At 47.2% G+C, this 15,374-nt stretch overlaps 1 protein-coding gene across 1 annotated transcript in view; it reads right to left on the bottom strand.

The window, feature by feature from the left end:
* Window positions 1-15,374, bottom strand: part of CLSTN2 (calsyntenin 2) — a 591,031-nt gene that overhangs the window by 80,449 nt on the left and 495,208 nt on the right. Inside the window, exons 7-8 of the mRNA XM_012804937.1 lie at window positions 8,833-9,081; window positions 1,664-1,785 (exon numbers count right to left, since the gene is read on the bottom strand). Of these exons, the coding sequence (XP_012660391.1) occupies window positions 1,664-1,785; window positions 8,833-9,081 (371 nt within the window). The remainder of the gene's footprint in view (window positions 1-1,663; window positions 1,786-8,832; window positions 9,082-15,374) is intronic.

Below are 15,374 nucleotides of genomic sequence, written 5' to 3'. Positions count from 1 at the left end.
CAGGAATAGATTTCAGAACTGCTATATTCACTATACACTTTATCTAGGGAACCAGAATTCCTTCTTCACCTATTTTTAATTTCCAACCCCGTGACTTCATTTGCTGCATCAGTGCTTCTCAGTCCCATCTCAGAAAATGCCACAGGGTATCTAGAATTATCTCAACCAGGATAGCAATGTTCTTATTTTAAAATATCTCACACTACGGCATTTATTTTAATTTACTTAAATTTGTGCTATATATCTTACAACATCCGATAAAAGCCATATGGTACATTAGGACATAGCTGAGAGGTTGCTGAGAAATAAAATAAACAACGCCGAGGTTTCCCAGTTCCTGCAAGATCCAGAATTCCTAACTCAGAGGAACATACACTAATCCAGATGACGTGTTTTTAGAATCCTGGGATCCAGCAGGATGAGATTTACGGGCAGTGGATCAGGCAGTTGCCACTGGGCTCCCGCCAACATCTCTCACACCAGCATGGCATCCTGGCATCCTTAATCTTGTTATGTTGCCTGAAGTTTCATCAGAGGGAGGTCCCTGGGGTTGCTGAATCTTTAAAGAGCAGATATGTGTAGTTCTGTGGGGACGGAGTGGGCAGCAATCATCCCCATCTCAGGAGGGATGGGAATTAGTTCCCCTCAGAATATTTCCCAGTAGCACTCTGAGATCAGTCTCCTGGGGGCTGGGACTCAGGTGGTGTAGGGAGAGGATAGGGTAGAGATGATTGGCAGGAGGGAGAAGGGAAAGGATTCTGAAATAGCCCCGGGCCAGGTGAGGCAGAGAAAAGAAGAAGCCTGAGGGTTGCAGGAGCACTCGGCTCAGGCTAAACAAAACAAGATCCTGGGGTCCCAGGTGGGAAGAGTCATGGAATGGGTATTTTTTCATCTGCTTCATTAAGCAGCGTCCAATCTTTAATCCTCTTCCCTGACTGCTGGTAATCTCCTTGATAATTGAAAATGCTTTCTAAAAATTAGCCCCTGGCCCCTTTTGAATCTAAGTGAAGGCCGACTCTAGGCTTGTTGTAGAGACACCTCCTGGTGGCACAACCACCTAGACAGGTGGGCTCTATCTCTGCCATCTCAGTGATGCACAACACTTGGAAACAGACCCTTCAAAGCTTTGCATTCAAGCCAGACACTTGCTTTGTCATTGGCAAGTATGACGCAGTGGCCCTTGTGATTGAAAGTCAAGAGGCTTTGGAGTGAGTCACAAATTTTCCCATTGCAAAAAAGAACATGCACTTCTCACAGTGCTCTGTGTCCCTGTTCTCCACTTCTTGTCACCAGAGGAGGTAGTAGAGCACTAAAGGGGAGATGAAGAGCACTCATAACATAAGACAAGGTAACAGCAATCATAAACTGGGCCTGGGACTCAGGAGAACCATGAACTCAGCGTGGGTTGGGTAGACCTGAGCCACGTGGACAGGTCCACTGCCCTGCAGTATCCCAGCTGGGAAAAGTCTTCCCCACTTCCCTCCGGCTTTAAGGAGGCAGCGTCCATCCAATTTTTAAGATGCTGTGTGTTTCCCTGAGTTGACTTTTTAAAAAACCAGCAAGTGGCTTAAACCTTGAGTGTTCTCCCCACTGCTGTCACCTCTGGATCAAGCTGATCATCCCTGCAAAGGTGAGAGTAGGGCAGGTTTGAGGGGCACCATACCTGGTCCAGCTTCCAGTGGAACTCAGCCGGGCGGAAGGTGTCGGCCTGGTCGAAGTCCTTCCGCAAGAGGAAGACGAGGCGGCAGTTGTGCACGTACAGAGCGTAGTGATGCCGGTTCATCTCTGAAAAGCGGAATGAGGATTTGAGGAGTGACAGAATCCCTGTGTCAGTCGCCACCAAAGACTCTGCCTGCTGTGTCACTTAGTACAGCTCAGGGGACAAAGGAATGTGTATTCCACTCCCCGCATTTCCCCTGGGTACTGATGATTGTTTGGAACATAGATGGTGGAGCTCCCTGAATTGGGGGAGGAAGACTCAGGATAACCCACAGCAGAACTGCTGCTGAGAAGCCACTGGGTCTTTAAGTACCAACATAACTCACATTCAGATACCAAGCAGACCCAGGGTAAAAATTACTTAGGTTAACAAGCTCTTTATTTTTGGTTACAAATGATCCTAAGAGGGTTGAGGGGGCTCTCTGCCCACTCACATCTGCCGCTCTGGGTTCCTTTAACACAGTGGTTTCTCCTCAATTCTGGACTTTTATTTTATTCATCAGACTTGACAGCAGTGACCACAGAGCATGTCTCCTGTCTCTCCCTAATCTATACGAAGAGAAGCTGCCTCACTTTTAGCTGCCAGGGAGAGGTGAGAGATTGATTTTCCAGCAATTGACATAGTTCTGTGATTCTCCGAAGCAATGAATAAATATCCCTCCCCATACAAAGACAATCAATGGGAACTTTGCTTCCCCTGATATGAAAACTTTCCTTTTTGCTTAGGAAATTTTATGTTGTGGATTTCAGCCATGATACCTGTAGCCACAAGACCATTTGGCAGAGAGGAGCTATTTTTTTTTTTTTTTGCAGTTTTTGGCCAGCGCTGGGTTTGAACCTGCCACCTTTGGCATAAGGGGCCGGCGCCCTACTCCTTTGAGCCACAGGTGCCACCCGAGGGGCTATTCTTTTGAACTTAGAGAACTCACATTTTACACGATAGTACACTCAGAAACCTACCAGGAACATGTTCCATAAATGTTGGGTGAATGGGCAGGTGACGATGTGTAGTGGGAAGAACATGGGCCCTAGATTCAGCGAGACCTTGGGTGGAGCTGTACCTTTGGGTGGTATTGGGAGAGCCTCAGTTTCCTCAGCTGTGTCATGGCAGGGATGCTGGATTATCCTATTGTGCTATAAGGATAGAATACTGTGACCAATTCCCAAACATCTCACCTATGAAGTTTGGGTGGGAGGAATCAATACAATTCCACTTCTGGGGTAGGCCCTGATTGATCCTGGCCAACAGACTCATGCGTGTCCCCTGCCATGGGGACTGGCTCAGGACACATGTCCAACGTCAGCAGTGTAGGCCATTTTCCAGGCCTCGGGGCTTCTGTCAGGAATTGGCAGGTGACTCAGTTCAGGCCAGTGATATGAGTGCTCTTTTGAGTGGTTCTGGAAAAGAGCCCATTTCTCTTTTAGCAGAAAGAAATAGAAGAGACACTCTATTTCCCTCAGAAATGTTATACAATTGGGAAGCGTGGAGCTGCTGCAGCCTCATTTGCTATAATAAAGTGGGTGCAGTATGAACACTGATCTGAGAAACCGAGTGACAGGGCCGGGCTTCAGCCATTCCACCTTGATGATAACTTTATGAGCCATCAGATCCCTGGATATTTTCAGTTAGAAGAAAGCCATATTCTCTTTACTATTTTGAGTTTTTGGTTATCAGGTACCACTTCAATCTGCACTTCCCATTTGTCATAGCTGAAACATTTTAATTGATACAGCAAGGGGATGTGTGGGAAGCATCTGCCCCGGACAGATGTTCAGTAAGTGTTACATAAGGACTTTTGTGCTGCCTCATGATGATGACAATACAGGCAGAGTCAGATGCCATTTTCAGTAAAGCGTCGCCATTCTTGAGAACATAACTGAAGAGTGGCAGGAAGTGGAGAGGTCAAGTGCCAAGTGTGGTGGACTGGTGTCTAGGTGACAGCTCGGCTTCTGAGTTGGCAATCCCCCTCCCCTTGCCTGGTCATGGGGATTTTACTACATATTTCTTGTCCCCCTACTCATTGGATAATTGATTTTCTGTAGTTTCTGTTGATGACTATTGGAAAAAACATAAAGAAGTTTTGCAGCTCGGCACCTATGCTTGGCGTTTAGGGTGCTGGCCACAATGCACCCAAGCTGGTAGGTTTGAATCTGGCCCAGAGCCTGCTAAACAACAATGACAACAACAACAAACAAATAGCCAGGCATTGTGGCAGGTGCCTATAGTCCCAGCTACTTGGGAGTCTGAGATAAGAGAATCACTTAAGCCCAAGAGTTGGAAGTTGCTGTGAACTGTGACACCACAGCACTCTACCAAGGGCAACATAGACTCTGTCTCAAAAAAAAGAAAGAAAAGAGTTTTGTCTCTAGTTTTATTTGGAATCAGGAGAGGTTGGGGGTGAGGAGTTGGAATAAGGGGAATGAAACAGCAGACCTCACTGTGCTAGAACATCTTCTGGCCTCAGCAGCTTCTCCCTCCCTGTACCTTCATTTCTCTGGGTTCCCGGTGTCAACAACGTGACAGGGGACCCAGCTTCTTTAATGCACTGATGATGTGATTTGCTTAGGAATCAACTTCATTTCCTTTCCCGTCATTAGGTGTTCCTTGTTGAAATTTTCTTCCCTTCTCTTTGTTCTTATCTCTGGCAAATCCCCAAACCTCTGATCACTTTTAGATATTAGAATAGTCTTCAAGGCTTCGAATCAAACATCAGTCACTCTCACCTTAAAAGATATGCCCCTCCCCATCTGATCAGTTTTGACCCAACAATAGGGAAAGGATGAGGTTACGTCTTTCATTCTTCATGTTTCATATTATCATCATATAATCATGCTCGGAGGTAGACAAAGGCAGATGAGTGGAACAGAAGCATAAAGTCTCTCTGACCAGCTGGAGGAGTTTTTCATTTTCTCATGGATGTAGAAAGTCCTCTGTGGTGGCAGGTGTTTACATATGGCTCTTGATGGGCGCGTGGGTCAAAGTTTGGAGAGTCTCTGAAGGGGTCTTCACATTATTTCCCTCATTTCCCACACTCCTAGTCAGGATGGCCTTACTGTAAATCTTTATATAGGAACTGATATGACACAGTCCTTCTCTGGATGGCTGGGACGTGTGCCTGCCCCAATCCCACTGTTGCCTCTTCCTTCCAGGTGTGAAAGATCCTAATTCCAGTTGGCCTTGCCTCCTCAGCCCCTGCTGTCTCTTAGTAATCTGCTCCCGCTGCTGGGATCTCTCTTCTTGGTGTGCAGCCCTCTGGGATGTAGATTTGCACATTTTGGGATGCCTGTTTGGCTCACAAAAATGAGAATAATGCCCATGTCCTGCAGAATTGTAGTAGGGAACCTGCTCTCCCCTCTGCCCCTCTCTCCTCCCCTTACCAGTGAGGCAACTCCAGACTTCAGACAACTTGGGCAAGAGTCAGACCTTGGTTTTCACGTACCCTAAACTCCTAGGGAGATGAGTCCAACTTTCCCAGGATTCTCCTGGACTGTGCTCTGACGCCAGCCTGGAGCAGACCTAAGAGTGTCTGTAACTCAGCCAACTGACAACAGAGAGTAAGGTCCCCACTCCTCTCTACAGAAAGTAACCTCCATCCTTCTGAGCCGTTTTCCAGGCAGCTCCGGAAGTGTGCCTTCCTTTCCTGGCAGTCGTGGACACCTGCCAAGCACTTCCTACCAAGCTCACATCTCTGCCTCTTTCACTTGGTGACTGCTGGACAGTTAGTCCTCTCTTTTGGAAAGCCTTGTGAGTAAGACTTATCAGTCATTAAACTCAGAGATAGAAAGATGGCTGCATGACCGGAGTGGGGATCCCAGCAGCAGAAGCAGATGTGTGTGCAGGAGGGATTGCTGAGCCAGGGCAGGGGCTGAGGAGGGGCCGTGAAAGGTAACGGAGGACAGCATTGCTCACACGGGGAATAAAGAGGTAAAGGTGGGGTCAGAGAGGGCACAAGGGCCCCATGAGATGTCCCCACGGGGGAGACACTGCTGTGTGTTCACTGAACCCGGTTTTCTTTGCTCCTAGACACATGGATAAACTCATGTCACAGCCTCCCCATGGTGACCAAGGGTAATGTGGCCCAGTTCCAGCAAATGGAATGTGGTCAGGAGTGAAACATGACACCTTCTGTTCCGGGCAACAAAAGTCTTCTGTGTGCAAATCTATTCTAACTTTCTATTCTGTGATTGAAAATGAAAGTAACAAATGATACAAGAATCCGTGGCCTCTGAATGTCTGGGCACAGTGAGCTTTCCCCCTCTCCAGACTCACGTAAGGACAACGATGTGAAAGAAAACCAGGGGGCAGAGGGTTGGCCATTTGGACATATTTTTCATTGCTGGTAGTGGTGAGAGTGGCACCCTACTTCTCTTTCTGTCTCTCTCTCTCTCTCTCTCAATTTTTTTCTGTTTCTCTCCCCTGCACCTAGCCTTTGCTGACTATCAGTTTTGTTATCCGGTTGTTTACAAATTACTTCATGATTGGCCCCTTCATAAATTTTACTTAGTGTACTGGACAGAGATGAGTACAATCTTCATGAAGGGCGATTTGAAGAATTCACACCAATAGCTTTCTTAACACTTAACATTTCACGAATCAGTAATTAAACTTCTGCTCAGCAAATAATCAGAAGTGTCCATAATACTCATGATAGCATTGTTTAATCTGCATTTGAGAAGAGACAATCTAAATATCTAACAAAAAACAGTCAGTTAAATGAAGTATGAGAAATCCACACGGCAGAGTTTTAAACTGCCATATAATTCATAGTTGCTAAAAATATCCAATCACGTGGAGAAATGATCTGGATTAAATATTATGTTAAGGAAACTGATAACATAATAGTATTATAGGGAATTACAAAACTAGATTGACAATTGTAAGGATGTTTTACATACACATAGAAGTAAAAATAACACTGTATGAAATGTACCGAATGTTGTCAGAAAATATCTCCCCATGTGTGAAAATTTTAGGTGATTTATGTATTCTCTGTTATGCTTTTCTGTGATTTTCATGTTTCTGCTATAAACACAGGTTGCTTTAATTGCTTAAAAAATTGCTAATATAAAAAGCCCTAATCAAGCTTTAACTTATTCCTAATTTTTCTTTTTAAATTTAGGATGAGGTATTTATAGATTTTTCTTTTTTAAATCAGCAAAGTTAGAGAAAAATCTTTCCACCTCCTCTGTGCCAATTTTGAGGTAATTTGTAAAGTGTTGTTTTGTACAAAGGCCAAAGCTGAACAGCCCGAGGTCCTGACAATTTAGGGGGGCTGAGTGCCTGTTTGGAGAGTGCTGGGATGACAGTGAGGCATGATTGCCAATGTGGAGGTGTCAACTATGGCTCCTCAACAGGGACCCCCTTGAGATTCTGATCTATTGAGCTGTGTCTAATCCTGTTTTTCTGTTACCCAGGCTAGAATGCTGGGGTATCAGCCTCGCTCATAGCAATCTCAAACTCCTGGGTTCAGTTGATTCTCCTGCCTCAGCCTCTCGCCAATCCTGTTTTTTTTTTCACTTATCAGCTGTATAATCCTGGGCCAGCCACTCGACTTGCACATTCCAATTCCTCCTCTCCCAGCCAGGCACTGCATGGGCTTGGCATCAAACCCAGTTCCAAACCTGAGTGCCACCTCATGCAGGTCTACGATCCTTCTTGTGTGACGCACCAAGGAAAAACCTGTTGGTGCTGACCCCTATACAGAGAAAGCCAGGCAACTCTGACTCAGTTACCATATCCCCAAAGTACATTAACACTTTCTGTACATGTCAGTTGCAACGGGGAATGTGGGGGGTTCTTGCAGCATAATGAGGAATAAAACCAGAGTAATAATGATAATGATAAGAAGAACATCAAGAAAATTAAAGGAGTCCTGATTATCTCTCTGGTGCTGCGAGTGGATTTTCCACTTTATCTCATGTTCGTTTGCCCCCTTTTACATATGGGTAAACTGAGGCTCAGAGAGAGGAGTTAGCAACTCCTCAAAGGTCCCACCTTCAGAAGTGGTCAAGCTGAGATAGGCACCTTAGCTGTCACACTGCAGGGGCTGACCTGTCAGCCATTTTTTTATATTGTCTTTTTACTATCTTATCTACTATAGTTGTTATTTATTTGGGGTATCTTTTTCAAGTAGTATTTGAAATGGTAAATTGTGGGATTATAATTAAAAATGGTATTGTAAAATTTGGGTGAGATCTCCGGGTATTCGTGCATGCCTGTGTCCCTGTGGGGGTAGTGACAAGAGCATAGGATCTGGACCTCGGTGTATCTGTGCCGACTGTCCAGTTAGGTATGAAACTTACTAGTTGCCTAAGTACTTGTGACAAATCACTTAACCTCTCAGGGATGTGTTTTTCTCTTTAAAGTGGGAATAACAATAATGCTTTTCCGAATTATTTGTAGAGATACGAGAAACTGTTTAAGTTAGTGACAGCTAACAGAAACCACAAGTCCTCTATGCCAGGCACCGATCTAAGCCCTTCCTGGATATTAAGTCATTTCACCCTCACAAAAACTCTATGGTCATTTTACAGAGAAGCAAAGTGAGGAACAGAGAGGTTGGACAACTTCCCCCAGGTCACATAGCTAATAAGCCGTGGGGCACTTTTACCCACTTAGCTGTGAACTGCTTGTGTGGTCTCAGCATGACGAAAATGCCTCACAAATGTTGGCTATCATTATTACGCACGGCAGTGATGTTCAAACTACTATTAAATTAGCAGGACCTTATTCAAAAGAAAGCTTTAAGAAAACTTGCTATATGTTGTACAGTAAAGGTGGAGCCTCTTTCCTTGAAGTGGGGACAAATACTCCTTCCCAATCCCTCCCTCACCTATAGCAGCCCAAAGGCACTTCTGGAAATGCTGGGGCTCTGAGGAACCCAGTCTGGAAACCGCCAATTCTGGTTTTCACCTTCTTTGTGTGTGTGTCTCTGCTTCTGCCTTTCGTACCCCTGGTCTATGCTGAGCCCGACAAGTCATCAGCCAGGACACTAGAGACCAGAATACCTCCCCTAGGCTCCTCTCAGTCTACCGCTTTGTCCCTGCTCAACCAGCCCTGACACAGGAGGTGGCCACTCGGAGGAGGGGCAGGAGGCTGGGCTGCAGACTCACCGGTTTTGTCTGAGTTGCAGAGGATGGTTTCCTTCTCGGCTCTCACGCCCGGGCTGGGGCCGTGCTTCATCCACATGGTGATAGTGAACTGGTCCGTGAGGTTCTTGGGCACAATCCCATCAGGGATCTTGGCACCCTGCCTGCCGTCAAACTTGAAGATCATCTCACTGCTGTCCACCAGCAGTCCTGTGGTCCAGTTGGTGGCAGCACTGGGGGATGGCAAGAGGTCAATGATGCCAGAGGAGGCTCCTGCAGGGGGTGGGACAGAAAGGACAAAGGGTCATTCCTCACTACACAGTTGTTCTCACCTTCTGATGAACTACTCAGTGAACTTATTCAGGGAGGTCTGTGCCTAGTCCTGAGCTAAGTGACTTGGGGAAGGAAGTGCCAAATCCCATGGCAGCCCCCAGGTTGCTTATGGTCAGATTGGGAGGTATCAGTAACTACAGGTAAAAGTACTGTATATGGCAAGAGAGAGTGCAAGAAAAAGCAGAGTTGGGAGGGCTCTTGGGTCTTTTATTAGCAATGAGGGTTACTAGAGAAGGCTGGGGTTCGACTTGGACAGACAGACTCCTTCAGGCACCCATCATTCATTAACCTGTCAGCCATCTGTTATGCACAGATCATGTACCAAGACCCCTGCTAGGGGCTGGCCACATGAAGGTGAGTCAGACACAGTCCCTGACCTGGGGAAGCTCAGAGCAAACAAGTTGGCCTAGCATGGTCAGGGCCATGATTTGGGAATGTTCTAGCTCCTGCTCTCACAAGGAGGACCGTGCACTCATCACTCTGTATGCATCACACTTTTCTACAACCATATGTCGAGGTCACTACAGTGGTTGAGAACACAGGTCAGCAAAACCTGAACTTGACACCTTGTGGCCTGATTTGCTAGTTTTGTAACTATAAGGCCCAAGCTTTCTCACTCTGTATTTTCTCTTCCCTGTGAGTCGAGAGGACTGAATGAGATAGTGCACTGGGGCCTGTGGCAGCAGCACACTCCCTGTGTGATGAAGGCCCACACAGTGTTTGCTGTAACATTATCATCGACATCAGTATCATTATCATATCAGTAGCATCATTATTTCTGCTACTACTATTATTTCAGACTAAGGCAAGAGGAGTTAACTTGAAGCAGTGGGAGCGTATCAGGAGAAGCACTCCACAGCTTTGCAGAGAGCTGATGGAAGAGGGCCCGGCTGGCTTGGCAGGAAGACTGGACTGCCCTGCTAGGAGGATCCTTGGGCCTCTGTTGACTCTCCCTGGAGGCTGAAATGCACAGCTCCATTCCACACAAGAGCAGGACCCAGGCTCTCACGAAAGAAGGTGAGCCAGGAGCTTCTTCTTATTTTCAAGTAATGAGAGCGGAGGATTGTAAGCTGTGCCTTGTGCTGGGGGTCGGTGGGCATGGGGCTCCCTCCTGCATGGCACTGACCAGCCATCACAACTCTGATGGGTCTAACGGACAGTGCAGGTGTGTATTACCTGCTCTTTGCCCATCATTACTGGAGTTTTGGCCTCTGTATATCAGAGGCTCATCTCTCTTAGGGTTAGACTTTCAAAGTCAGTGGCTACCAAAAATCCACTACAGTTAAAATTCGAAACTCCCTCTGCAATGTGCCTTATTAGCAACCAAGGTAATTCTTTGAAAATGTTCAAGTCAGACAGTTTTTCCTCCAGTTTTGGAACCGATCATCAGGTCTGTACCTGTCAGCTTGGAATTAAAGGTTACGCCATGAGAAAACTATTTATTGTTAGAGCCCAGATGTTCTGCTAAGCACCCTGGGAGTTTCACCCTGGGAGAGGCCTCTGGCACTGTGGTGTCTGAGAAGGTGGAGACTCAGGTCTCCCCATCCAAGTTCATGGGGAAGTGTGGACAGAGTTAGTGGTGTTATTTTTGTTGGTATTTCCTAGGGATTTTGCCTGGTGCTGCAAATACACATAGTAGGCACTAAGTTAATGTTTACCATGGTCTATCTTCCCTCCCAGGGCCCCCAGGAGATGCTGCTGGCACTGCACTCAGTGGTCAGGTGAGCCTGCCCATCCAGCCCTGTCCATGCCTTACCCCTCTCCTCATACTTCCTGCTCTCATGCCCTGCTCCTAGATCCTTGATTGCTATCCATGCCCCTTACCTGATAAACTACTTTTCACACTAAGGTTTTATAACCAACAAAGCCTTCATCCTCCTTTGATACCATCCTCCACAGGTATCTGTAAGAGCGTCTATTAAAGTCAAAGCAGGTACAGATTTATGGGTGGTTTGGGAGTGGGAGGCATATGAATTTTGGGAAAAAATTAATTTTCTTAGCACTCCTAGAATACAATACAGCCACAACTTCTTTGATCCGTGAAGTACATAGGGTCTGACACCAGTCTTTGCTAGCGTGAAGATAGCCAGTGACTGGACACACTTGGAGTAGTCTGGTTCCTGAAATCTAGCACGGTCAGAGAGATACAGGCTGAGTGCTCTGGGGTCTACCTTGAGCCTATGGCACCAATACAGTCTAGCAGAGCCCAGGGCAGAGATGGCAGCTGGCGAGGCCAGCTTTGCCACCTTTTATAGAGACCAGGCCTCCATACAGGGATGTGGACTTGACCATCCAACACTGCAGGGTCCTTCTCCTCGTTAAGGGTTTGCAGTTTTGTAGAATTCACACTGTCTTTAATGCTTCATGTTAGTGAAGAATTGATTGTGAATTTCCCCCAAAGGTTTGGATGGAGTGAAAGTGAGGGTGGCATGGAGCAAAGAGTGCATGGGGTGATCAGGAGGACTTCACAGGGAGGCTGGGGGGCAGAACTGGTGCTTACAAAATAACCCAGCCCTGGCTGGGATTATAGATATGTCTATAATAGTGATGTGTACAGATGTGTCTATATAGATGTGCACAGAATTTTATTTCTTTATAGTTATAGACCTTCACTCTTTTCTTATGAACTTTTCACTGGGCACCCAGTGGGTGCCAGGCCTGAGTTAAGAGCCTCACAAGCTTTTTCTCAGTTATTCGTGTGTGTGATGAGTACTATCAGATTCTGGTTTACAGATAAGAAACCTGAGGCTGGGAGAGCCCAGGACCTCAGCTGGCTGGTGAGCAGGCCATCGTCAGGACTTCCCAGCTCCAAAGCAATGCACCCCACTGCACCACCTCATGGGCCTGGAGGCAGATCTTATCACCTCCTGCTCATTTGGCAGACACGGAACTGAGGCCACAGAGGGAAATGACTGGACCCAGATTGCACAGTCATATGGCTAGTTAGAGGCAGGCTCTACTCTGAGGGTCACTCTTTCTACCACACTGTAGGTAGTATGTCCCAGAGATGGGCCAGCTAACTGCTGAGTACAGACTAGTCTCCTGGGACCCCACCCCCCTACACAGGCTGCTGCTTCCACAGAGAGGCACGCCAAGGATGACAAGTGCCCTGGCAAAGCCATCACTGTGCAGCTCCTTTGTCTTCCCAGAGAGGGGGCAGCGGGCCATCCTCCCTAGCCACAGATGTTGCCTGCCAGCAAGCATCAAGCTGCCTTTAACCAGATGGTGCAGACTTCGACAAGCTTAACAGATTGTAGTTCATTTCTTGGTACCCTTAAACAAACTGAGAGAGATTTACTCTCTCGAAGGTTTTCCTGCCTCTCTCCTCCCCAGGGATCCCTGGGGAAAGCAGTGGGTAAACAGGATGCATCACTTGCGGAGGTAGAGCGGCACCATCTGCACACCAGGGTGTATGTAAGATGCTCCTTTGGAATCCCCCCTGGGGCCACCGGGCTGCTGAGCATTCACACCGGCCTGGGGCACAGCAGCTGCAGCTCAAGTGCTGGGAACTTGGAACCCGAGGTGAGGGTTCCTGGATCCTCCTGGGTAGGGGAAGCCACTTGAGCCAGCAAACAGGACAAGATGAATGAGGCAGATTTCATGGTGCACTGCCGTGTGAAAGCCCACATGGGAGCAAGGGTAGCAGTTGCTGTCTAGAATTCTTAACTGACAGGTTTATATTCTGCTTTGGATGGCCTTGGTGAGACCATGGGGGTGCTTAGCCCTTCAAGGGGCCCATGGAAGGGTGACTGATGTGGAGCCCTCAGGTAACACCTTCTAGAGTTTACTTGAAGGCATGGGCAGGGGCAGGGGCAGGAACAAGTGGGAGGGTCTCAGGGGGAACAGCAGTGTAATCAGGGACACAGGCTTCATTCTACAGAATGTTCTCACTGTCAGCAACGCCAATTGCACACTCTGCCAGCAAACGTTTGTGTGACGTCTAACGTATGCCAGGCACCGTCATGAGAATGTAGCAGGGAATCAGACAGAAGCAGCTGTACCTTTAGAGACGTAGAGGAAGTCTTATTTTCTAGAAAAAGCAACATGGTTCAGAATCTCAGGGGAACCCAAGGAGGCCAACACAAGTGCCACATGGACTGCGTGGTGGTAGAACATATCCTATTCACACATCCTTCTCTATGATGCCAGCTTGGCCATGTGACTTCCTCTGACTGATGAAATGTGGGTACAAGTGACATGTGTCCTATCAGGGCAGAAGCTTGAAGAGCCAGGCATGGTTCACCAGGTCTTTCCCATCTGTCACAGAATCAACAGTGTTCTGGATCAAGCATGTTTCACTAGCCTGGCACCTGGTGAAGAGAAAACATGAGCCACAGCCAATCCGAGGACATGTGGTGGGAATGACAAACAAATCTTGTTATTTCAGTGCCCCAGGAGAGTCTGCAGCCGTTTGTTCCTGCAGCATAACCTGTCCTATCCTGACTGATAATCCACATCTGCGAGGACATCAGGACATCAGACACAATTCCTATTTCTCCACCTCTATACCTTATACCTTATAGGTGTGGAGAACTTTCTGATATCCTTTCTAGAGCACACACCCTGCTGATCCTACAATCAGACTATCATTCCACCTCTAAAACCCTAGACAAGAGGTTCCTCTAAGACCTGGGAATCAGAAAGTTGGATCTATAGGTGAAGTGAGATGGGTTTTGGATGAGGGGTGGCTGGCCAGGCTCCTGGGGCAAGGTCATGGATACCAAGTTGCTGGCCAATTTGGGCAAGGCCATTACAGGCAAAAACCACCTCCCCATACAGGAGGGCGCTACGTAAAGTAGCTGCTTCGACCACCTCAGAGAGATAAGCATATGCAGAGAGAAGCCCACTGTTCACTGCCATCACCCAAGAGTCAGTGTGTGCAACCCTGTGCTGTGTGTGATTAGTGCTGTGACCTGATTCCGGACAGGTGTTCACCTATTTTCCATGAGAGGCCCACATCAGCTCTCTGGGAATGGAAACAGTGGTTCCAACGCGGAGGTTGATACTGTCGCCCCTGGAAGTTGCAGTTCTTTAGAAGTGTCTTGAAGAAAGCCCTGCTAGCTTTCTGTAATTGGGTTATTCCGAGGATATAAAAGCCTCTGATGGTGATTTTTAGTGAGAACAAGTTCTGTTAAGCCACAAGGTATAATGGAAAATCATGGACTTTCATACCTTACAAAAAATAGCATTGTAATTTTTTTAACATGTCTGTCTTCCCTAGGACATTGGATTGGTTTTTTCTTTTTTAAGTTTTAGAAAAATTTTAATTGACCTATAATAAAATTATATATACTGAAGGTAGCAAAAAATGTATACGTATTTTAAGAAAGGAAACACCTGTATTCAAATTGTCCTGTGAGGAACAGGATGAGGACCGCCGCTGGCTTCCACGCTAGGGAGAGCACTTGCTCACAAACTACTTTTCTGTATTTCATAAGATGTAGTGACATACGGAAATCAAAGCGGGCCTTTTCTTGGGCTGTTTGTTCATGTCAAAATTAATTTGGCCGAGAGGTCCCATGAGGGGTTCATGGTGCAGGTCATACTTCAGACTGTTCTGTGACACTCACTTCTGGAAAGCCTAGTGCTGAAGCTTAAAGCCCTTTATCTGAATTTCTGAATTCAGAGGAAATAAAAAGAGTTGGCCCAGCTTCTCCAAGAAGCCTGGCCTCATGAAGGTCAAGGCAGTCATGGGCGGGGGTGGGGTATCTTTGGTTATGTCTGGGCTTACTAGCTGACAGGGACATAGCTCAGGGCCCTCTATTGCCTTTGTCCGAGGCAGAATGGAAGCGTCTCCATGTGCCCATCTCAGGAAGCAGTATCCCTGACACCCAGTGCTTCTCTGGGGCCCAAGGGGATCTCCAGTGCTGCTGCATGTGCTCAGGTACTTCTTGACAATATGGAGTATGTGTAACCCTGTGCTGATGGGGTTCCTCCAGGACCTTGGAATCAGAAACTTGGATTTCTAGGCGAAGCAAGATGGGTTTTGGAGGAGGGGTGGCACCAGCTTGACACCAGCTGTCATCTGACTTTTCCTTCTCACTGCTCCAAATAAGCCCATGTTGCGTGCGGAGGAAGCAGGCGAACGATCACCAGATTTTCCCGGTGATCTCCTGGGGACACAGGGAGACCCTCGTGGAGGTACCACACACTGACTCCTGGTGCGCACGGAGGGTAGGGAATATTGACAGAGGGGAAGGGTTGGAAAAGTGAAGGGGAGAGGGAGCATCCCG

Source organism: Otolemur garnettii, unplaced genomic scaffold, assembly GCF_000181295.1.
Source record: "Otolemur garnettii isolate 467f Iridium unplaced genomic scaffold, OtoGar3 scaffold00032, whole genome shotgun sequence".
NCBI classification, from domain to species: Eukaryota; Metazoa; Chordata; class Mammalia; order Primates; family Galagidae; genus Otolemur; species Otolemur garnettii.
This window is presented reverse-complemented; position numbering and strand designations above follow the sequence as displayed.